This window comes from Mauremys reevesii, linkage group 13, assembly GCF_016161935.1.
Source record: "Mauremys reevesii isolate NIE-2019 linkage group 13, ASM1616193v1, whole genome shotgun sequence".
NCBI lineage: Eukaryota > Metazoa > Chordata > Testudines > Geoemydidae > Mauremys > Mauremys reevesii.
Window position 1 is genome coordinate 30,763,505 of NC_052635.1, and position 24,828 is coordinate 30,788,332.

Consider the following 24,828-nt stretch of genomic DNA (forward strand, 5'->3'; position numbering starts at 1 on the left):
TCTGTTTGGCTCAGTTTCTTTGGATAGTTCTGGGTCTGTTATTGGTGATAGAGATCAGAGTCCTCTCTTATCCGGATGGGACTGCTGAGGCACATATGTGAGGCATTTTTTAAAAGACTGTATCTGTTCTGTGGAGAAATAGACTCAAAGCAGGCTTCAGCAGCATGGACTATGTTTCTAAATAAAAGTGTAACCCAAATCCTTGTCAGTGAAATGTGTATCAATTTCTAGGAAAAGAGGAATTCCGCTCCCTGGTGACACTGTTGAAGACCTCTTGGAGCACATCAGTTACTCGGAGCCACTCACTCTCACCCAATTTCTAGAAAAGTTTGCTCTCTACATGCCTGCCATTGCGTAAGTAACTTATTCCCTGGTAACTGCTGCAAGCTTCTTATTGGTTTCAGGCACCTGCAAGCTAGAATTGTCAATTTGGGGCATGTATGGTTTTCAGACCCACAGCAGGTCCACTCTCCTCAGTCTTGTTGATCAGCAGCCCATAGGTTTCTGAGAACTCATAAGTCAGACTAATCCTGTTCTTTTCCTTACAGGGGAGACCGTGATGCTGTGAGAAGAATAGCCTATGAGTTTGTAGAAATGAAAGCAAAAGAAGGTGTCATCTATGTTGAGGTCAGGTACAGCCCTCATCTCCTAGCCAACTGCAAAGTTCATCCTGTTCCATGGGACCAAGAAGAGTGAGTGAATCCATTAAGTTTAAGACTGTGCCAACATGACATGCTGAGATCTGCTTGAACCATGAAAGCCACTGACTAGCAAATGGAGAACACAGTTTTGTTCCCGGCAGATAATAAGGAGGATTTATAACTTGAGAGCCAGATTTTCATTATTTTAGATGTATAATTGTGTGCCTAATTTACATGTGCAATTACAGTAGTTGTATAGGCACATAACTAATTAGACACACTTGCTGGTAATTACCCAGTGAGCAAGCACAATTTTGATAATTGTGCATAGAAATTAGGGTATGCAATTATGCACACTTCATATGTGCAGTTATGCTTTTAAACAAAATGGAGAGCTGAATCCATACAGGTGCATTGGAAAGCACAAGTTAGGTTACATTAATATGCCTTAACAAGGACGGTACACTAGAAGCTGTTTCATCTGTGCTTTGGTAACCCCTCCTTCTGCCTTCCCACTTCCTCAAAGGCTTAATAGCAGAGTGCTGTAGTGAAATCTCAATTATCTTTTTCCAGAACATGCCGCAGCATGCTAACTATTGAGGATTACAAACAAAACTAAACTGCTGTAGGCAAAGTAAATGAACCAAGTACATTTTGAGATTCTTTTTTTTTTTTTTTTTTAATTGTTCATTCACCACTTGGTAAATCACTGAGTTCACTGAAACTTGCAATGAATCTCCCCATCTGTACAAATCAGTGAGGTCCCACTGTTGTTTTCAGCTCAGGCAAGGAGAAGCCTAGCACTGGTGTCAGATACTTGGTGTATAATCCAATCCCAGTTTATGTAGGACCAGAGGGGGGCAGCACACCTTTTATTTCTATCTGGAATGTAGTAATAGTCATGTATATGCTTTTCCTTCTCTCCCTAAAATGTTCTTCCTTTGGTAACCATTCCATCTGCTGCACTCTTCTGAGGACAACTAGCCCCAGTGGCATTGTCTTGTCTGAGTGGAAAACAGCTGTTAGATTTTCGGCTTAAACTGCTCCCCCTTCAAGAAGTCGCCAGAGTTCAGATACACATCCCCACCCCAACCCCCCATCCAAAATGTAACATTTTCTGCCAGCAAAGTTAGTGGGCTGAGCCTTTGGGAGCAGCCCTGGTAGCTCTCAGTCTGTCTTTCTGTGTCATCTGCGCTCTTTAGAACAGCGTGTTGCTAATTAAACCAGCACCGAGCTTTGCAAGGAGACCTCTGGGATTTCTCACAAAACATGGTTTGGGGCGTCTGCTGCTTTTTGTGTCACTCTGCTCACTGCTGCCAGGATAGTGCAAAGCTCTGCATCTTAATAAGACTTTCTGGCCAAAAAAAAAAAGAAAAGGAAAAAGGTTCCTCTTCCCTAGCTGGCAAACTGGTTCATTTACTTAAAGCAATACGGTGATCTAGCGCGGGGTTTGTGAAAGTGTCTCTCTCTGGCCACCATGCATCCCACGCAGCTCTGCAGTGCCGCCTCCCTCATCCTCCAAACAGATGCGGGTCACTGAGGACCTCAGTTACAGAGGAGGCTAGTGCTGCACGTAGGCACAAAGGGAGATTCACAGATGAGCCTAAGGGAGTCAGAGGCCTAACCTGCTTAGACACTTTTGTAAATGCTACCAGGTGCCTAATACCTTTGTAAATCTGGCCCTGAAACTACAGTTCCTGGCAGATCATGCTCCCTCTTGCTCTGAGGGGGCTGGTCCAGTGTTCAGCATGAGGGTGGCTGCAGTATACCCCTTTTTTGATATAAATGTGGCCCTTAGCTTTCTGGCATTTTGCCAGTGTGATCACATTGGTTGGGCAGTGTTTGGATTCTCCTGTATTTAACAGCCCACAGCAATAATACAACCAGCTCAGTGATGTTACCATTCGGGAAGCAGTTTCTCTTCCTCTGGGATTGCTGGGGTGCCGAACCTCACGAGCTTGCTAGCTAACTTCGAAGTTTTCTTCCCGCAGGGGCGACCTTACTCCGGATGAAGTGGTTCACCTCGTTAATCAGGGATTACAGGATGGAGAAAGGGATTTCAACATCAAAGCCAGGTCTATTCTATGCTGCATGCGCCATATGCCAAGTAATGTATTACAGTTCACCTGCTGCTCTGCTCCCTCCTTTCCTGACCCTTTTAGGTGTGTGTGGAATGCCATGAATTGAGATCCTTTGGGGAAATATTCGGGAAGCATCAGTTGCTCAGTTCTGGGTTGAATGCTGTCTCAGTGCCATGGGAAGGTGATGGCTATTTCCCATGTAGGTGCTGGTGGAAGAGAGAGACTGAGGGAGGAGAAGCCACTCTTCATACCCACTCAGTGATTTCCAGCTCTTTTATCTCCGGGGAGCGGGTAAATCTGACATCTCCCCAGTCTCAAGATTGAAGGTTGCTACCTCCGTTTTTTCTGTTTCTGCAAAAAGCAATTTCTAACCAGCTTAGTGTTGTGCTCAGGTTTGTCTAAGCCACTTAATGGGGTAGTGTACATGCTCTGGCATATCAGATGGATAGCAGCATCTCTTGGAGATGCAAAACAGGTTAAGTGGAGTGGGTGTCATTCATTTCCGTTTCCTGCAGATAGCTTTAAAATAAAAACCAAGAGCTGGGTAGAGTGACGTAGGACAGCTCCAGCTGGGGTTAGAGAAGATGTGGCCTGGTTAAGGGATTGTTTGTTATACCTGGGATTCAGGGCAGACAGGTTGCTTGTGAAGAGACTATTAGTTGTATGTTGAAATACCACATATAATATGCCTTCTTCTAATTCTGGTATTAAACAAACCAAACCCTTGAAATACACTGCTTCGGTCCATACTGGAACCTTGTTCAGTATTATCCCCTTCCATGAGAAAGATGGGGGAAACTTGAGCTCCTAGTTGAGAATGAAACAAATTTCTAGACTCTTTTGGGAGGCGGAGTTGGAAATGTGTATCCTATATTGCTGTTCCCAGTATCCCAAAGCACAGTGTAGAACAAAAATGATCAGCAGTTAAAAGCAGTAACAAAGATACCTTCCAGTGCTTCCGGTAAAGATGCAGAGTAGATGCCCAAGTTGGAAACGTTCCATGGCCAAGGAGAACAATTATAAAATGACTGCACTTCCATTGTCTGGTTATGATGAGGGCTAACTAAATAATCCACTGTTTCTTAATGCTCTCTGCAGGATCAGGTCCAAAAACCAGGTCAAATACACTAAGCCACATTTATTAAATGCCAAAAAACTTAAACATGTAGGTGCCTGAAAATGCAGCCAGGAGCCTAGTGAGATTTTGAAAGTCACCTAAACATTTTTGAAAATCCCACTAGGCGCCTATCTGCTTTTATCCTCCTGGGGGCATTCTGCACTAAAAAAAATTAAAATTCTGCACACGATATTTTAAAATTCTACAAATTTTATTTGTCAACACAACCCTGCATAATCACACCAGTTTCAATTATTTTGGTAATTTATTTGAAAATACCTGTCAGCAAGTATGTCTGTAACAATACAGACAAACACAAACATTCCCCCAGGAATATAGAGTTAAGAAACCTCTGTGACACCCAGTTCCTGTTTCTCTACCCTCTTCCCCCTGCCCCCAGAGCCCAGCTGAGAGTGCCAGACACCTACAACCCCTCCCTCCTCAGAGCCCTGCTGTGCCCCTCCCCCCAGCCAATACACCCGAACCCCCTCCTCCCTGGAGCCCAGCCATGGCCCCCTCTTGATTCCTGTTACTAGAAAAGCCCCTTCTGCTTTCAGCTCTGTACAAAGCATCGCCCTGCCAAGTGAAGCATTCTGCAGGTACTGTGATAATGAGAAAGCAGGGGCTTGCAGCTGGGAGTTCTTCCCATACCATGTAGTCAGGCACATACATTCTAAAGTGCAAAGTAAGGTGCAAAATATACTGGGGGGGGATGACTCATGTTTTTGCTTGTCAAGGGTTGTGTATGATAATGAAGAAGGCTCACCTAAAAGCCTAATAAAAAGGGGCTAAAACCTGTCACACCTACCAACTTTACAGGCAGTGAGCTCACTTGTTAGTGGGTCTATTCCTATCTGACTCTGGTCTGTAAATCTGGCTTTAGGGTTTTGTTGCTTTTATAGGGCTTCAAACTCAGGGAAAAATCCCAGAAAGCAAATGCACTTAATTTTTGTATTCATCTGAACAACCACATCTGTTTGGACAAGAGCTCAGGGGTGACCCTTGTGGAATGTTTTTCTTGAATCCAGCTGCTCTTCTTTCCAGGCTGGTCATTGGAGGTGGTGGAGCTGTGTAAGAAATACCAGAACAATACGGTGGTAGCCATAGACCTGGCTGGGGATGAGTTGGTGTCTGAGACCTTCCCAGAGCATAGGAAGGCTTATGAGGTTTGTTCAATGAGCTTCTCAAAAAATCTTGCATCAAATTCTTTCTAGTTGGTGCAGACAGAGCACAGTACAAAGGGGATCTGGCAAGTAGTTCAGATCCAAAATGGCCCGTAGGACTTATACATGTCTTAAAATGTATAGAAGTGTTTTATTGGCATAGCAGAAATACTACTTTTAATTTGGTGTTTAAATTACTAATAGAGCATATACATAATTTAAGTATGAAGAGATGTTTTTATCATGTCCCAGCTGCGTTCACAACCTTGGTTCTGCAGCACTGAGCTAGTGCACAGAACGACAAAGTGAAATGGATGGTAAAATAATCCTGCATTCAGATCCGCCTGGGTGCTCCAGTGAATCTGCATTGGGCTGCCTGCTTATGTTGCTCTGCAGGATCATAACTCAATACCAAAAATGAAGCTGGCTAGTCCCTTTTCACTGTCTCCAGCTGAGTAAAATGCAAAAACTAAATCAATCAGAGAAACTGTGTAAATGTATGTTCAAAGGTTTTTTTTTCCCCATTATAATAATCTAAGATGATGGTATTGGAGGAGACTTCTTTCCTGAAATGTATTCTTTTTAACTAGACCGTGTTACTTTACTGTAGTTTAAAAAGGAAGCCCAATGCAAATATCTCCCATCTGTATATAAGGATTTTAGCACTCTAGTGGTGGTTGTATTTAAGAAGTTACATGATTGGCATAGGTCAGTGGGATCTGAGAGTTCTCAGGAACACAGCCTGAGAGGACACTGAATTTAAAATAGTGCTGGATGTCAGGTGACTGGTTCAGGTAGAATCATGGCTATCTCAGGGGTGTACTGTTGTACTTAACAGTCCGACTGCCATCTGTGGTTGTCATGGGAATCAATACTAATGTGAAAGCAAAAACTTGAGGGTGAGGAGAAGAGTATGGAAGAAATGTACTTTGTTTTGTAGGGCCTTGAACTCCTGTACTTTCACAATCGGTATCTCCTTGCTTAAATGCCCAATGCCATTTTTTAAATCCATGCAGTTCCTCACTTGCTATCATCTTTCAATTAACCACTTATTGATAAGATATTACATATGTAGCAGTTTCTTATCCTTTCTAACATGCTGAAGTTCCTTGTCATGAGCACTAATCAAGCAGCCGTACCTTCATCTCGTGCAACTGTTATACTTGCATTATACAAGATGAATCAATTAGTTGCTTATCACGTTATGTCCAGGCAGTTTAAAGGTTGATAAAACAGGATGGAAAATACGTTTATCAGTTAATATCTAGCTTGCTATGCGTGGGGTCTCAAAGTCCAAATTTCAGCCCGAAGGATTTGAATTGTTCTTGTCTCATTCAGACTCAGAGAAACATGAAAGGAACAAAAGTTCCAATTTGTCAGGCTTTCTCAGCCGGCATGAAAGTAGAATGCTCCCTTTCTAAATTGCCCTCACACTAGAGCTTCACACACCAACAGTAGTATGGGTAATGTGACTTATGAAATGAGAGGCTTATGGTGAAGGGATCAGATGTCTGCCCTTGGACCGGCATTCCCAGTTTTCAGTTGTTACCATTTAAACTCTGGCTGGCAGGAGTCAATGATTGTCACTACAATTGGCGATAGCAGGGAGAGTTCTGTTTGTGAATTGCCTGCAGTAGGTTGTGGGAGGAAGCCATGTAAAGATTTTGAAGCTGTGACTTTAGATAATTAGCTGGTGCTAATGTTGTAGGCAAGTGATGCTATAAATCAAAGAAGCATGCAGAGAGGAATGGACAATCTCCTTGCAGGGGCGGCTCCAGGCCCCATCATGCCAAGCGCGTGCTTGGGGCGGCATGCCACGGGGGGCGCTCTGCCAGTCGCCAGGAGGGCGGCAGGCAGGGTGCCTTCGGCGGCATGCCTGCGGAGGGTCTGCTGGTCCTGCAGCTCCACCGGAGCCGCGGGACCAGCGGACCCTCCGCAGGCACGCCTGCAGGAGGTCTACCGGAGCCGTGGGACCAGAGGACCCTCCGCAGGCATGCCTGCGGGAGGTCCACCGGAGCTGCGGGACCGGCGAGCGGCAGAGCGCCCCCCGTGGCATGACGCCATGCTTGGGGCGGCGAAATGTCTAGAGCCGCCCATCTCCTTGGTTGGGAAGTTCTGGGTTATTTAGAGCCAGAGGAGGCTGTTTGGAGGGGATGTCTTTATAGCAATCGGGGGCTGTGTGATTGCAGCTCATGTAGACATACTTGAGCTAAGCTTTAATCCAGCTATTTCAGATCGTGGAGCAGTGAAGGTGTGAGAGCACATGCTTCGGTGTGGACTGTAGAGACCTGCCTGTAACCCTGTGTCATTCTTGGGCAGCTACCCCACACTGTAGCGTGCGCTGCTGCAGCTTCACTGCTCTGGAACCTGAGCTAGCTAGATTAAATGTAGCTCTATTATGTCTGCCCGAGCTCCAGTCGCACCTGTGATTGCGGTGTAGACATACCCTGAGAGTGGAGGTGGGGGAAATATTCCTGGCTTCCCTCATCCCCAGCACACACCCCCTCGCCCACAGAAATCTGTTTTCTAATCCGCATAGTGCACCAGAGGGGGATACATAAATGAACAATAAAAGCGAGCAGACACATTGGCTCTTAATTTGCTTCATGTGCATGACTTTGGTAAAGTGAGCTGGCAAAATGATGGGAATTGGGCAGGCAGGGAGACTCGCACTGGGCGCCATTGCCCCGAGAGTTGGCCTGTGCATTTAACACACATTGGAAACAAAATAGTGTTTAAAACAAAACTTTGTTTATCTTTAAGACCTCTGGCTTCAGAACCACCTCCTGCAGTCCTGACTCAGTCAAAGCTTTCACAGACTTCAGCGGGAGTTTTGCCTGACCACAGAATCTTTGTCTTAAATTGTTGACTTTGGGTTCTCTGAAACACATTGCTCAGAGCCCTAACCTGAAGGCCCTGTCATGCTTCATTGAAGTCAATGGCAAAACTCTCATTGACTCTTACTTAATCAAACATAGGGATCAGTAGGAGGAGCATTGCGCTCTGATAGTTCAGAGCCCAATCCAAAGCTTCCTGGAGTCATTCCATAGATATCGTGGAGGGGGTTGAATTAATCTGTTCATCCTCGGAACTCCCCAAATTAACAGTTTCTGACACAAGTGAAAGGCCAGTGTGAAGGGAAGGGAGGGTAAGCGTAGCCCTGACTGAATGGTCAGCCTTCGGGGTAACCGTCTGAGTCCCTGTTCTGTGCAGGACATATGACAAGTGTGTGTTAAAACAAATCTATCACTGCAGACACAGGGAGTCTCGATTTAATTTCAGATAGACACAACTAGGCTTTTCTTATTAACATACCAAGCAGAGCCATGTCTTACCCAGTAGTTCAGAGCGGAGCCTGGAGTGGTTGCAAACCAAGTGGAAAATTCACAAAGCACATGAAAAATTCAGTAATATAAAACAGCAACTTCCTGAAGGGTGTGTGTGTGTGTACGTGCGTGCTGCCTCTGGTAAGATCCCTATAACATCAGCTCAGTGCCCATTCCCATGCTCAGGACTTTGGCGTTTGGGATTTTCCAGATCTGTAGAATCCTGTTTAGTCACTGATGAGAAGTGCCATGCTGAGAGCCTCTGAGACAGCAGGTCCTCCTCTCTAGAACAGGTACGGCTCAGGCGACAGCAGTGGGAACTTCCCCCCCCCTGCCACATCACCTCAGCCAGTGTGCCTCAAGGGGAGGAGAGGGAAGGACAATCTCCATGGCTCAGTTAGTCTTTGGTCTATCTGCTGAGACTGCCAGCAAGAGGGGCAGTTGTAGTTGTGGGGGTGTTTGTGTGATGTGAACACCAGGGACTGGACTGAGACTCACCAAACTCGCTGCATGTGGGCTATGAATAGCTGCCAGCCTTTGACTGCTTTCATTGCCTAGTCCTGGCTGGGCTTCCCAGACACTCACCTACCCAGCTCCTACACCAATCTGAGATTGGTAATTATTTTCTTCTTGTTTTGATTGTGTTGCTCCACAGTCGTTACTCCTGGGGTGGGAGCGGTTGGCTGCTCTAGAGCTCTCAGCCTAATTCGCTCTGTCTTGAAGGCAGAGAGTAGTCGGTGGTGGGGCTGCTGTCCTGATGATAATTTGTTGATATCTCTCCCCCCTGCCCCCATCTCTGTGCCTCCCTAAGTTCACAGCAGCATTTTCACTCTTTTTGCTTCATGTGGGCTTTTCCAGGAAGCTGAAAGATGTGGCATTCATCGCACTGTCCATGCTGGGGAGATTGGGCCACCCTCTGTCATCAAGGAGGTAAGAAACCCCAGAGCAGGGTAGTGGAATAAGTTACAGCAGAGCTGCAAAGTACTCTGTATTGTAATGCAGGGAACAAAGGTAGCTAGGGCCAAATCCTGGCCCATCACTCGGTAGCCCCTGGGAGCTAAATCCCTCCATTGCTCTAAGGGAACAGAGTAGGCTGGATTTGATTTAAATCACTAGTCAGGAAGACTCAATTTAATTGTGGATTTCGACATAAAAATTCATTTTTGTTGGTTGTTATAACCTTAATACATATTCTTCACAGCTCAGAGAAAGATGTGGGTTTCATTTTTAGAAGGTACACACTATACATTTTTAAAGTGATTTATTTTGAAAAATTTTCAATTAGTTTTACAGCTATATCAGAAAATGAATGATTGTTTAGTTATTTCATTTACCAAAGGTGATTGAAAGAGAGAGTTCACCTCCCAATGACTTCATAAATATCTCCAATTCAACAGGTTAATCATTAATATTTGGAGGATTTTCTTGCCATGCTGTACTAGGAGGAGAACATCACCAGACAGACGTATAAATTGTTTTAGTTAACTAAAACAACAATGTTATATATTCTGGATTTTTTTCTTCAACAGCAAAACTAAGCATCTCTGATGGTATCTTCCAGACTGACCACTGAGTCCCATTGAGTAGATAGAAAGATTAACCTAAACAATCTATACAGATGCCCCTGGAACCCCATAAATTGGATCCCTAATCCATGAACTATTAGAACTCATTTACAAAACTATTCTTAAACATTACATGAATATATTCTCATACTATAGAATTAGAATTTATAATCCCTATTCATTGATAGACATTATAGCTCAAAAATATACCTTAATTAAAATTATCTTTTTTCCCTCAAAAAAATCTGATTTAAATAAAATCAGATTTATTGTTTTTAAATCATTGATTTTTATCCACCCTGGAGCAGAGTCTGTGCATCATAAAAAGAGGGAGCCGAAGCCTCATATAGCGCTCGGAAGGAGCAGGCCCTCCTAAGAGCCGGGCCCCCATGTCATGCATGCAGGCAGTAGATTGGAATCCTGGTATGGGGTTTGGAGCTCCTGTGGGCCTGCCTGATCCTCTGGGGAGCAGGAGTCAGGCCCTTGCACAGAACTAAGAGAGACTTTACATGTTTTCTATTCTCTACAGGCAATCAATGTCCTGAAGACAGAACGGATCGGCCACGGCTACCATGTCCTGGAAGACCCAGCCCTTTATAGGGAGCTGTTGGGTAGGAAGATACATTTTGAGGTAATGACTAATTCTGCAGGGGTGGCAGTTGTGTAACCATCACCTTGTTCTGACTGACAGTGAGAGATCAGCCCTCGTTTGGGCTGCATGACAAGTCAGCACTTTGGATACTGAGTGTGGACATAAATGTCTTTACTATAGGGGTGAAATTGCTGCCACCTGGAGTGCAAGTGCTGACAGCATTTGGAGTGAAATCTGCCCGCCACACCACAGTTTGAATTTAGCTGAGGCTCTTGGTGGAAACCAGACATACAAGGCTCTAGCATTTAGCTAACTGGGCTGTTGAGCAGAAATGTGATGTCACCAAGGACATACAAGTTGGGATCCCTCTCTGTGCTGAGTGCCAGAGGTCACGTCATGCTCAGCCTGGGGGAAAGGGAGCCTGTATTATCTAGTCCATCTTCAGCTGATGCTTGGAGCAGCACTGGCTCTCTGAGTAGAGAGATGCCTTTACCCCTTCCCAGGCAGAGGGTGAGTGACCATGGTGTTAGACTCACAGGAGTCACAGTGGGGAGAGTGGTGGCAGGTGAGATCTTGAAGAACCTGGTGCTTCTAAAAGGTCCCAGCTTTGGGAGCATGTCTTCCTCGGATGTGCAAAAGAACAAAACCCGGTCGGGGCCTTTAGTATGTACTAACCAGTACAGTAGACCCTCAAAGATACAAACACCAGAGTTATGGGCTCACTGGTCAACCGGACACCCTCTGGAACAGGAAGTAATCAGGTAGCAGCAGAGACACGCATGCACAAAAAGCAAATACTTTACTCACCCAGGGCTTTAGCCCTGGGACTCGGGGCTCCAGCTTGGGGACAGGTGGTTAGAGCTGCAGTTGCAGGGTGACGGGGGTCAGGGCTCCAGGCAGGGAGGCTTCTGACCCTCTGGAGCACTGGGGCTCAGGGCTTCAGCCCCTGGCTCCTTTCCAGGCTTCAGCCCCAGCACTCCCCCCGTAGCTAGAGCCCTGGTGCCCTCTGCCCTGCTGAAACGGGAAACGGAGCCGTGGGGAGCCCCAGAACCCCCTGCAGTGCAAAAGCTGGGAACAGAGCTGCAGGTCTGAAGCCCTGAGCCCAGGCACCCCCTCCGAGGCAGAAACCGAGAGCAGAGCCAGGGAACTGAAGCCCTGAGCCCCAGCACTCTCCCCAGATCTAAAGTCCTAAGTCCTGGTGCTACCAAGCGTCAGAAGCCCTGACCCCTCCCCCACCCCGCCCACCCCCGGGCTTCAGCCCCAACTCCCCAGTGATTGAAGTCCCTAAGGTCTTGTTCAGAGTTATGAATATTTCAGAGTTGGATAACCTCCATTCCTGAGGTGTCTGGAACTCCGAGGTTCTACTGTAAAACCGTCCTGAGCAGATGGCTGTGGTCACATTCCTAGCCAGGCTTTCCTTTATACATGGCAAAGTCATAGGTCACTGCTCCCTCGGATGGGGGCTGTTCTACCAGAATGGCTGGGGTGGGGTGGGAGGGAGAGGTGGGATGGGAATGACAAGGGGTTCTGTGCACGGGCAGAAACCCATAGCCGGAAAATAAAAGTGCTCAAAAATGTTTATATCCAGTAGACATGGGGGTAAATGCTCGTTGCAGAGGCTGGGATTTAATGATTGTTGTTGTCTTCCCAGAGCTGTAAATCTGCATGGTGCTTTTCAGGGCAGTCCATGCCTGGAGAGTTTCCGAATTTGTTTGCAGCAGTATTATGGAAGAGACTGAGTCTGCCTTTTTTTTTTTTTTCTTTCCCCCCTCCCATACGCATATAGATCTGTCCTTGGTCCAGTATCCTCACCGGAGCATGTGATCCAGACTTTAGGAAACACCCAGTAATTCAGTAAGATGTTTAAATATATTATTTTCAAGTAACTAACTCAGACTTCACTTATGTAAAGCTGCTTTATTACTTCATATGAGAAGCAAGTTCTAACCATTTGTCAGCGTATTGTGCATCACCAAAGGGACCAGTTCAGAGGAGCTGTAACAAATATGCTGATAGATTTTTATCCTTCAGGAGAGCTTTCTGCCTGCGTCAGGCCCCTGCTCTGAGCAGACAGGAGGCTAAGCCCCGGATTGCAGTGCATTGCTGTGGGCTCTGGAGCAGGTAGTGGGGCCAGACACTTTGAATGTCCGTCCAACAAACGGTTTATTGTTGCATTTAAAAAGTAGGGTGGTGAATAGCAACGTGAAGTTTTGCAATGCAAACTACAGCTTTGGTAGGAATTTCTGTCTAACTGGATACAAAGTAGCCAAACTGGGTGGAAAGCTGTGGGGATTTTAGTGTATTTTACACTTGGAAAAACACAAACTATGCGAACTCTAATGTTTGTCCCACTTTAAATTCTGTTTTCCCAGGTTTAGGAAAGATAAAGCCAATTACTCCCTGAACACTGATGACCCGCTCATTTTTAATTCTTCAGTTGAGACTGATTACAAAATAGCTAAGCAGTCCCTGGACTTCACTGAAGAGGAGCTCAAGAGAGTGGTAAGTTGTTGTGGGATGTTCTGTGCAAAGCCGCGTGCTGGAGCCTAATGTGATCCAGCGTTTCTGAGATAAATCTCATTTTTAATCATAAAACTGGAAGAGAGTTCAGTGGCATTAAAACCGGGGGCAGAAAAAGCTGAATTATGTGGGGCACAACAGCAGTGTGAAGATAGTGTTTTGTTTTGTTTTTTTTGAGTCTGCGTCAGCTGGTGCAGGTGAAGGGGTGCTGGCACTGAGTCATCATGAGGCATACAAATGGCCATCTGGAATGAATGCAGAAAACCGAGTACAAGTTCTATGGATGTTTAGATCAGAATGATCTGCAGAGATGCAGCACACTTGACTCTAGCTTACTGCATGGGGTAGATGGAAATTGTTCACTGAATAGTTGCTCAGACTGGAATTGAGCAACAGAATGTGGGGATGTCAGTGGCAGGTCACTCGCTGCCCTTCCCTGTGTATTTGACTATGATTACATGTGCAAATATGTGTACACGTATGTGTTCAGTGGGAGCGTGCAGTTAGGCCAATGTGACTGCTATGCAGCAAACCATTTGGTCACAAAGTGGTCATTTGCTTTTGCCATTATTTTTAGGGTCCACATGGTGTCTGTCATTTTTGCATGCAGATTGGCATGTACAGTGTCCTGAAAATCTAATAATTCTGTTTTTCATCTGCCCTTGTACCTAAGATAAAAGGACAGAAAAATAATCTGATAGAGTTTCACTTGTTTGTGCGTAACCTCTGATGCTTTCCTGTTTCCCTGTTAGAGGTGCACTGGGTTGAAAGGAGATGTGTAGTGTCCAGGCATTCATGCATTCTACCATATCTTGGAAACCAGCTGATTTCCTTTGTGTGTGTTGGAGCTGAATTTGCAGAATGCAGCTTTGCAGGAGAAAGCACTGGGCCTGTATCAGGGCCTCATTTAAGGAGCAAGAGTCTGTCTTTCTGGAGAGTAGACTATGCTTTAGTCCTTCCTTCCAGCTGTAGAAAGCTCTGAACTTTATACCGTTAAATCCATGGGCAGATTTGGTGCAGGCTCCTGCAGAAGACGAGCCGTTCCTTTCTGTTTAATGAAAGGAAGCTTATAAATTAGGGAGAGAGACATTTCTGTAAATTGTTAAGGGAAGCCAGTAGTGAACTTTGTTACAACAGCAGCATATCAATCAGGGCCTGATCCAAAGCTCATTGACGTCAATGAAAGTCTTTCCCTGGACTTTAATAGGCTTTGGATCAGGCCCCTGAACTGCACATCCTGGAACCCGATAAAGGAATTTAAGATACATTGTTTATCTCTTGCTTTTTTTAAGCCCCTTAGAAACACTGGGTAGGAACTGGTTCCTTTGAAACTGAGGCTGCTGAAAAGAGCTCAAGAGTAGCAGTGCTCACAAAAGCGCTCATTTGACTTACACCAACTCACTCACTAGCTCACACTCACTGATGCACAAAGATTTGTGCACGGACAACCCCACACTCACACATGTGGGTATTACCCAGCTATATCTGGTTTTTTTTTTCTTTTCCTCCCAGAACATCAATGCAGCTCAGTCCAGCTTCCTGCCTAAGAAAGAAAAGAAGGAGCTTCTCAGTAAACTGTATGAAGCCTACGAGATGGTCCCGGACAACCCATCCTAATCCTGCTTCTACCAGCCGGCAAGGTGCATTCACCTCTCCCCATGCGTACTCGACTCCTCTTTGCTTTAGTGGGAGCGTAGGGGGAGGAGATGCCATGGCACCAGCGCATAATACTGGTATTATTATGATGACCTTTACAGTCCGAGGCATATACTATAAATCAGTATTTCCATGGTTCCCACCATATATACCTTCCTACAGCACCCACGTACTAAATACGTATCTGATTTCCTATATTTCTGATGCACAAATATACAGGTGGAGTTTTCTGGCATAATTCCATTGTGGCTTATGCCAGTTTAACATCCTGGTGTAAATGAGAGCAAAATAAGGCCCTCTTTCTTTGTGGTGGTGTTAACAACATTTGTATGCAACTTTTTGGTGCTCTAGTTCCCTTGCTGATCTACCATAGTCCCTCTCTGCACTACAAACGTAATCATGTTGAGCAGCAGCTGTGGTCAAACCATGGTAGAAGACAAGTTTTTCCTCCCACCTTGCTTGTGTGCATCGAACTGGGTAAAATGCAGCTTTAGTCACCCCAGAGCCATTCACGAATTTGCCTTGCATTTGCTGAGTGCGAACTGAAACATGCCAGTGACCTAACTCAAAATGTTTCAAATGTGGCCATTTGTCTAGTGTGCGGAGGCCAGGGAGGACCTCCTTTTTACAGCCTTTAGCCCATTGGTTAGGGTACTGTCCCGGAAAGGGCTGCTCAGCCTACTGATAAGACCTGACTGAACCAGAACCCAAGCTGAGCACAACTGACCTGAGAGTGTCAAGTCTTTTTCAGAACGGACCTCCTGAACCAGTCCCAATCTACGTCATCACCGCCACCACCTTGTCCTTAGGGCTCGGCCTGGTAGGAGTTAGTCACTCCTGACTCCTCCTCCTCTGGCCACCTCTTGCCCATGGTGATGCCTGCGTGTCCCCTTGCCAGCTGCCCCCACCTCGCTGCGCTGAGGTATTGCAATTTGTCAGCATGCTCAGCCCCGAGGGTCAGGTTTTTTCAGCTCTGACCCTGACAGACCTACTCTTCTACCTTATGAAGAAGAGACCGCCCTACCCATTGGGCTATGGGATATTCTGGTGTGGGGCTTTCTCCCTCTCCCCTGTGAAAGCTGTTCTACTGTATGTAAATAATTAAATAGTCATTAGAACTGGGACTTCAACTTGGGTCTCCCACATGCTAGGTGAGTGCCCTAACCACCAGGCTATTTTCACTTTATTCCTAGCCCAGTGACTCTTCTTTGTCATTCAGAGTGGCAGTTCATAGTCATGAGAATGACTCTATATCCTGATGGGTAGGGCACTTTGCTGCTGCTCAGGGAGACTTATTCAAATCCCCTTTCCACATCTGACAGAGGGGGAACTGAGCTCAGGTCTCCCACCACTGGGCTAAAGGTTAGAAGTAGGGTGGTCATCCTCCCCCCACAACCCGCACCCGACATTTCATGATTTCTTCTTTGCTTTTGACAAATGCCCCAAATTGAAAAATGTCATGTTGGAATGAAACCTTGACTTTTCAACTTTTTGAATCACCATTTTTTGTTTTAAATACTTGTTTTCAATTCAACCCAAAATTAATTTTTTTTTAATTGTCTCAGAATGGCCAGTGAACCGAAAAATCCATTATTCACCCAGTTGTAGTGTGCATGTTATAATCATACGAGAGAACCCTCTTCTGACGCTGGTAGATTCCTAAATAAATAGTTTATTCACAGTTTATTCTTGTTTGTATGGATAGAAAAGACAGTGTTAAAACACAGTTTGGCCATAATGGTATGTACACAAGGTTTATTTTGTATTGTAAATGGGGACTAAGAACAAGATGGAAAATGCAGCAGTGGTTGCACTTGGGCTTTTTGGTTGCAGAAATACAGTAACTTTTTTTTTTTAATTTAGCACTTATTTTGTACTTTTTTTATTTATTAAAAAAAAAAAAGCTGTGTCGCAAGACCTTAAATCTCCAAAATGTCACTGCAGATGAGAGCATATAGCTTGGCTTCAGGACACCAGAGGTAATGTTTGGGGAGTCCAGAGGCCTCCAGAGGTAATGTTTGGGGAGTCCAGAGGCCTCCAGAAGTTTGCTGCATGTACATATAAAGTTAGTGCACATGTTTACAATTTCAGGACAAAATTCTCCTCTCCGATTCTCCACTCCAGCATTCTGCGCTTCGCATGTGAGTCAGACTCCCAGGGGCTGAATTTTACTCTTATTCTATTCTATTCTTTTTTTTTTTTTTTTTTTAAGATTCTTAAAAATGTGGTTAACTTCTATGTTCATTTTTTCAGCCCTCTTTCTGACATAAGGTAACTTTCAGGCACTACTAGTAGAACTAAGTGAATAAACTAATGAGCTACTGTCCAATATATGTCCCAGATGCCACAAGTGTTTCAGAAGGTACTTAGCAGAATTCTTGCTGGAAGTCCTGTCTTCAGTATGTTTGAGAATTTACAAAGAAAATATTAATATAATTCCAATGCCATTTTGGTGCATTATGACACTGTTCTCCTTTTTATGCAAAGAAATGATTGCATGTTTGGTTGTATGTAGGTTTCAGATACTTTTACCTCTGAAGAGTCTGTAAACAGGGCTGCGGAAACTGGTGGGGGTGGGGGGCAGGGAGTGGGGAGAGCCCCAGTATCATAAGTGGCTGCAAAGACCTGGACCCAAAGCTGCCAACACCAAAAAGTTGCCTTTGATAAAGGGCTATGTTCACCATTCTTCTAGACATTGGAAGACAGCTGGGATTTACTGCTCTGATTTCAGACATCAGCAAGCCAGTGATGGGCTGCTATATTGATTTTTATAAATGAATACAAAATGCTCTTCTCTTAAATACATTGTGTGTATATACACAAATATATAAATGAATTATTTTTTTAAAGCCAATGATAAGTTGTCAGTGTTAAGAATGATTCTAACATTTGTCACTCACAATCTTATTTTGTTTGGAAATCTCTCTTCAGAAATAGCTTGTGAGAAACAGTTGTTTGCATTCTGGAGACGCTAAGTGAAATGTTCTGGTTTAATAAAATAACTTTATATTTAAAAAACATCTCTTTAGTTCTTTAATTTTATTTCTAATTTCTGCTTAAAGTGTTAAATTCTGCACCATAGTTCTAGCCAAATGTGACCCACATTGTTAGAACCTGGGGAATAATGGGCTCTGATTACATTTATATATAAAATAGCATGTCACCAAAATATTAAAGATAAAACATCTACCTACTGACCACCATCACTAGCTGCTGTTTTGACAGGACCTACAAAAAAGAAACATGTTATGAATTCTTCCTTACTGTAGTTCCATGGGTAACTTTTTTTGAAATTTCCTCTCACCTCCATATACTTAGGGCATCTGCAGGCAATCACAAACAGTGGTGGAATCTATGCAGTTATCCTGAGTGCCATAAGATGGGCTCAAGTTGCTTGAAGGGAGTCCCAGATTTCGAGGGGGATGGATGGAAGCAGAGGTCAGGGTGAACCCGTTTTCCCACTTAGCAGAAGTGTAAATTGGGAATAGCGTCACTGAAATCACAGGAGTTACACCATTATAGAATGGATGCATCTTGGATCAGAATCAGGCCCTGGGTGTACACATGGCAGATGTCATTCAGTAACTTTTGGGCCTGACTTTTTTTTTTTCTTTCTCAATGGTACAAATCAGGAGTAACTCCCTCGAAGTCAGTGGAGTTACACTGATGTGGGAGGAGACTCCTGTTTGAAGTGCAAACGTGTCTCTTGTTCAGACATTGCAGGCTCACAACTTCCTCAGCGCTGTCGATATGAGCTGTTCCAATTTCACACATCATTTCCCCCATTATGCTCAAAGAAAGAGACATGTCACTGCCAGAAGTGACAGTGTTATTACTGGCCACTGGGCTGTGATTTTTCTGGCATGTAGTCCAAAAACAATGTTTTGTTTGGTGTTTTTTTTTAATTCTTCACAGCCCAGAAGGATCAGAGCTGTGAGGCAAAGCTGAACTTGGAACTGTTCCCTCTGTGGCCAGTTAGATCCTCGTGTCAGCTTATTTTTGGAGGCCTGCTTTTGCAAGGGTCTTCCACCACTATGTGTCTGTGATCAGAGTTTCACTTGCACTTCCCATTGAAGTCAGTGGGCGCTCTGTGGGCCCAGCATCTCTGAAAGCCAGAATGTTACTGAATAATATGATGTGCTTGTTCTTTCAGCACAATTGGTGATGGCAGCTGACCTGTAGGGTGACTAGCATACTTCCCTATGCTGAATATGAGACGCCTGGTAAAATTGCTCGCACTCAAGCGAGTTCAACGGCAATCAGTCAGAACTGTGTAGTACAAACGTTCAGATTAACATCAAGTTGACTGAGCCCCCATTAAAAAGAAATACAGCTTAGTTGGATTCTTTATCTTCTTATCTGTAAGGCTTTAGGGTTCACACTAGGGATATAAATACCATTTTAAAAGTTAACTGTTTAAACGATTAAATATGACATTTAAAGCATTAACCGATTAAGTGACTGGGGCCAACCCTGCTGGTGGGGCAGGGGCCAATCCTGCTGGAACGTCTGGACCCCTCCGGCTGGGGCTGCTTCTCCCTCCTGCATAGGGCTGCTGGGGCTGGCGCAGGGTTAATAGTTAAGGTGGGTTAACTAGTAAGACTATTGCTAACTGGTTAACCTTTTACATCCCTAGTTCACATGGGGAGAGATATACATACACTCCTTCCCCCTGCACACGCACACACAGGGGGAGAGGTGAGACACACACACACACTCCCATACACCTCTCTCACACTGGGGGGGGGAAGGGGGTGACCGGGTGATTGACTGAGCCAATGCTCCCTGCTAGGTGCTCTCTGCCATCCATGCATGGCTGGACCTCCAGATGGACCAGCCTCTCCTGGTATGTAGCACTGTGTCTTCCCAAGGCAACACCTATGGGGAGGAAGGATCACATTCCCCCCCACCGTGATTTCTGCCAGGGTTCACACCAGAATGTGGCCAGTATCAGTCTTTCAGCACTGTGTGGGAAGGAAGGGATGGGAGCTGCTTCCAACCTCAGGGGAGGAGGGGTAGTGGAAGGGATGATCTGGCCTGTGTCTTTGCAGAACTCATCTCTTTCCCTGCTCCATCTCTGGTTCCCTGGGGCTGGAAGCAGCTTGTCCCTTCCTGCCTGCACAATGTTGAAAAGCAGCTAACACCTCCAGGCTGCTGCTGGCCACTGACATACCCACCTGCCTCTTGTCCACGGGCTACAGCATGGGCAGGAAGGGATTAAGCCCTCAGGCTGCATTGTGTATTGGGGCCCAAGGAACCTGACTGCAGGGAGTTCAGCAAACCCAGCCAGAGAGGTGATTCAGCAGGGAAGGGTGCCTAGGGAGGGGGTAGCCCCAGGCTCCCTGGGGGTAGGATGCAGGGCGGGGAGGAGGATGCTAAGCCCCTGCCCCAGGGGCTGCTGTGGAGCCTGCACATTTGGGGCATGAACAGGCTGGAAATCGCTTCCCCCCCTGCCAAGCCAGAGCTTAGCTGAGTGGCTTCCCTGTGACAGCACTGTGTGAGGCTTTGGCACAGGCAGGGCCATGCCAGAGAGTCTTGGGCTTTCCCAAAGCACCAGCCAAACCAGAGGCAGCGGGGGAAGGAAGGAGCCTGCCGGCCAGGTTGATAAGCTGAGCACTCCGACCAGGGGCTGGTTCTCTGCACAGCACTGGGAGCAGGATGCACCCTGCCAGGGGGGATACGTAGGAGCAATGGGGCTGAGGGGTGTTGTGAAGGGGCAAAGTAGAGAGAAGGAGCATGTAAAGGGCTGATGGGTGGACAGCCGAGACAAGATGTAACCACCTGGCATCTGGCACCTGCCCTGGTTGCTATCCCCAGTCCACTCATGTGGAAGGTGCTCCAGCACTTGGGAGCATATGAAACTGGACAGTACTGATGTCATCTGAAATAGCTCCTGGCCCTCTGTTCCCCACATAGATGTGGAATCACAAACTCATCACACTAGATCACATCTTAGGGGATAGAAGTGGGGAGAAAAGAGACCATTGCACACACACAAAAAACCCACTATTATGTGGGAGTTGTGTGTTCTTTATTACAACAAGCTTAGAGTTTAACAATTATTTTATCATGAAAAATATCTCCAAAGTGAGAGCATGTGAAATTTTTTCAGGAAGAACTCTCAGAACTGGATGGAAGCTGGAAGAGATTAGTCTGAATTTTGTCAACTGTCAAAAACATACCAAAATAAAAAATAAAAACCACACAGCTGTTTCTGCCCTTTTAACAGTATCTTAAAACCCTATAACCCCAAATGGTGCCCATGTGTGGTGCTGCTGAGTCTGAAGATAGAGTTAGTCCATGCACCTGTGAACACAGGTCCTTTTCTGATTCCCAGAAAGCAGCCACAGAGGTTAATAGTGTTCAATTAATGCAGCAGGAACTGCTGTCACCCCTCCCTAGCTGATCCCCATGACTCCAGGTGTCTGTGTAGGCAGCGCTAAATATCCATTCACCTCTGTGCTAAGCTGGTTACAGAAGGAAGGTGAAGTAAGTGAAGCACTGAAATCTCTAATCTATAGGAACAGGAAATAGTCTAAATGTACAGAGTTTAAAAAAAAGTACCTTATACAGTAAAGGCTGAAGTGTATATTTTAAATTTCCTATAGAGGAAAATTGTTACTGAGGCACTTTGAGAGTGCGTCATGTGACTACCACCAGTGCAGTGTTCTTCTAAGCTGTTCTAGATGGGAGAAGAGTTCTGTGGATGTACCACTCACTGATGAGCTTCCTCCAGATATCAGGACAGAATGGTCACAGCAGAGGCATTTAAAGGGAAAATTCCTTGTTCTGGTTTGGCTCTCTCAGTTGGCAGCAGAGTTGATGGAATGTTCCCTTTTATAGTGTATACAGTAGGGCTGTCAAGGAATTTTAAAAAAATTGTGATTAATTGCACAAACAATAGAATACCATTTAAATATCCTGTAAAAATGGTAAACAAAAGAAATTGTATTTTTCAATTAACCTAATCCAAGTACAGTAGTGCACTCTCTTTATCATGAAAATTGAACTTACAAATGTAGAATTATGTACCAAAAAACCTTCATTAAAAAAATTGTAAAACTTTAGAGCCTACAAGTCTACTCAGGCTACTTCTTATTCAGCCAGTCACTTAGACAAACAAGTTTGTTTACATGTGCAGGAGATAATGCTGCCCGCTTCTTCTTTACTATGTCACCTGAAAGCGAGAACAGGCATTCACTGGTACTGTTGTAGCTGGTGTTGCAAGATATTTACATGCCAGATCCACATGTCCCTTAATGTTTCAAGCACCACTCCAGAGAACATGCATCCATGCTAATGATGGGTTCTGCTTGATAACGATCCAAAGCAATGCAGACCAATGCATGTTCACTTTCATCATCTGAGTCAGATGCCACCAGCAGAAGGCAGATTTTCTTTTCTGGTGGTTCGTGTTCAGCCAGGTGTAATACAAGGGGAACGGGGTGGGGAACCCAGGCCCACCCCCTACTCTGGATCCCAAGCCAGGGACCCTCTAACAGCTGCCTCCCTGCTCTCCTTCTCAGACTTATCCCAGGACTGCTTCCCCTTCAGCCCTGTACACCCATTCAATCCTCTGTAGCAAGGCCTGCAGCCTAGGGTTTTCCTTGGTTGGAGCTCCCCAGCCCTACTTTGTCCAAGGTGCTACCTTTCAGCCTAGGAGCCAGTCCTCTTCCCTTTAGCAGTCAGGAACAGACTACCTCTCCTCCTCCTCCTAGACAGCCTTTATATAGGGCCTAACCTGGCCTTGATTGTCTGCCTCTGCCCTGCCCTGATTGGCTCCTAACAGGCCTCTATTGATTGGCTGCCGGCCTGCACAGCTTCAAAAGGCCTGTTCCAGCCTTTTTCTCAGGGGGTGGGGTACTGCCCCACCACAATTGCAATTAAGTTTTTTGAGTTAATCACATGAGTTAACTGCAACAGCCTTATTTGTAATAAACAAAGCAGGCCCTGCTGCCACCCTGGGTAAAACTGCTCTGAAGGAGCCACTGAGGGCTAAATTCCCTACTGAAGTAAATGGAGCCCCTCCTATGTAGTCAAAGGCTGGGGGTTAGCTCTGCCAAGCTCATTCCAAGGGCCCACAGCAGTGACTTTCTCAAGCTGTGGAAATGCAAGGCCTATTTCTTCAGTATGATACAGCCCCTTTGTGCTGCTCCACTGACAAAAGGCCTTAAACTCAGCAGCCCTGGCCAGCTGAGAAGGGGAGTGGCCAGTGAAAAGGACTGGCAGGAGAGTCTCTCTGCTCTGCCTATTTCCAGGTGCTAGAAGAGTTGCTTGGGGCTAAGTTAGGAGAGCTCAAAGGCTGCTGTAAGTGACTCCAGGGATGGAACAAAGAATTGCAGAGCTACCAAGAGTGCATAAAAGTCAACTTTTCCTTTCTCTTTGGGTCCTGCCCTGAATATACCTGAGAGTTAGGCCCATAGAGAAATCAAAATCATTATCATGTGACCTGAGAAGGCTAAGGTGATGGTTGGTGGGGAGGTTGGGTAGAGAGATGAAGAAGAAACTGAGGATAAAGGTTAAATACTCCTTCATCCCGAGTTCTAGCCAGATGGCTCAGCTCCAACAGCCTCAGGGGAAATATTTATGAAACTGGAACGTTTCAGCTGCTGGTGTGATTCTGAACGTTAATGTTGTTTTAGGAAGTGCTGGGGATGGCTCAGTGGTTGGATGTTGGATTTGCAGAGCTGGAAAAACTTGATGACATAGATGATAGATGAGCACGAGAATGGTGAGAGTGCAAGAAAACGGTGGGCCCTTTTGTGGGCAGTCTCTCAACAGAGAAGCCCAGGACTGAAAGGGCCATGAGACCAAGTTGAGAATGAGTCTATCCTGGAGCTGGAAGATGTACTTGTGCCAGCTCTGCTTGAGCTTGTGCACTAAAAATAGAAGTGTAGCCGAGGCGGGATGGGCTATCAACCCTGACTATGATACCTTCCAAAACCTTAGGTAGATACTCAGGAAAGCTAGTCTCTCCTGCTGGCTCATGCAGACTCAGCTATGCTGCTGTTTTTAGCACATTAGCTCTTGCAGAGTTAGTGTGGATCTGTCTCCTCAAGATGGAAATTAAACCTTCTAGCTGGAGCAGATGTTTCCACTGAAGGATTTAAATGTGCTAGGGCTAACGTATGCTGTGGGTTTACTGTCCATTGTGAGGAAGCTCTCAGTACTACTGCTATGCTATGTCTGGCTTGCAGTTAGATGACTTCAGTATCCAGGACTTTCAATCCAGCACCTTTCACCAGTGCTAAAATCTACAAATCTATTACATTCATTTAAAATTTGACATGTAAAGGAAGATAGTAAGAAGTGGAACTCTTTCCTGTGACTCACTCAGGCCCAAGCAACATTTCTGTGCCTATAGTGTCTAAAAAATGTAATACACGGATAAGGATTAGAGGCCTGTGAAAGATTAATAAAGAGAAAGAAAGGAAAAAGGTTTGAGAACTTGTGTGTACTTACCTGTCATATGTGTGGACAGGTCAGTGTCTGTGTGTTTGGCTTATTAAATTAATAAAGCAGAATCAGAAGATAATTCCTTGGTGTTTCTTCAATGCCAGCTTAAATGGTGTCCCAATACGGATAAAGAGAAACTGTGTCCTGCCCTCTAAGTGGCTCCATTCAATCTCACATCTAATTCTGCCTCTCCCATGCCTCATAATGTACTTGAGTGCTCAGCTATGGGCAGTTCTCCCATTAGCAGTTTTAGTACTTTATGAAAGTTGGAGAAAACATTGTGAAAATAAAAAACATGGCTGCCCAACTTCTGGGCTGGCAAAGCTATACTGACTCACAAAAAAAAAAAAAGCAGAAGAATCTTAGTACAACATATGGTCAGTCTATACCAGGGTTTCAGAAAGTCGTGCCAGTTCACTGTAAATTTAAAAGGTTTCTAAGGCCAGTAATACATTTAACATTTTGTTGTAGAGTCTCTCTCCTCTCTTATTATATATATAATATATAAAATATTGATATATGAGGTCCTGCAGGCAGGCCTGCCAGCTGAGTAAATGAGACCCAGACTGCAGGCAGGCTGGGACTGGTGGGGACTGGAACTGGAACCAAGGAGGCCAGGCCCTGCTCCTGCTGCTGCTGGTCTGGGGTTCTGACCACCACCACAGGCCATCCAGGATCAACCCCCCAGCCCCTCTCTGCCTCAGCCCAGCT

At 45.3% G+C, this 24,828-nt stretch overlaps 1 protein-coding gene and 2 long non-coding RNA genes across 6 annotated transcripts in view; 1 reads left to right on the top strand and 2 right to left on the bottom strand.

Annotated features, from left to right (window-relative positions):
* The window catches only part of LOC120380751 (adenosine deaminase-like), a 95,264-nt gene that overhangs the window by 16,945 nt on the left and 53,491 nt on the right, over positions 1-24,828 (top strand). For 2 of the 4 annotated variants that reach the window (XM_039498689.1, XM_039498688.1), the window contains exons 3-11: positions 232-354; positions 549-692; positions 2,633-2,748; positions 4,884-5,005; positions 9,187-9,258; positions 10,423-10,524; positions 12,272-12,339; positions 12,858-12,987; positions 14,518-14,645. In XM_039498689.1, coding sequence (XP_039354623.1) covers positions 232-354; positions 549-692; positions 2,633-2,748; positions 4,884-5,005; positions 9,187-9,258; positions 10,423-10,524; positions 12,272-12,339; positions 12,858-12,987; positions 14,518-14,622 — 982 coding nt within the window. In that variant the 3' untranslated portion in view covers positions 14,623-14,645. Of the gene's footprint in view, positions 1-231; positions 355-548; positions 693-2,632; positions 2,749-4,883; positions 5,006-9,186; positions 9,259-10,422; positions 10,525-12,271; positions 12,340-12,857; positions 12,988-14,517; positions 17,682-24,828 lie in introns of those variants that run through there. The other 2 variants (XR_005587855.1, XM_039498687.1) reach the window with 2 other exon arrangements.
* LOC120380755 lies at positions 17,779-20,537 on the bottom strand. The gene is made up of 3 exons (XR_005587857.1): positions 20,443-20,537; positions 17,966-18,154; positions 17,779-17,889 (listed from the first exon to the last, which is right to left on the bottom strand). It is a non-coding gene; the product is annotated as an uncharacterized LOC120380755 (long non-coding RNA).
* LOC120380754 lies at positions 21,044-22,357 on the bottom strand. Its single transcript, XR_005587856.1, has 2 exons — positions 22,310-22,357; positions 21,044-21,518 (listed from the first exon to the last, which is right to left on the bottom strand). It is a non-coding gene; the product is annotated as an uncharacterized LOC120380754 (long non-coding RNA).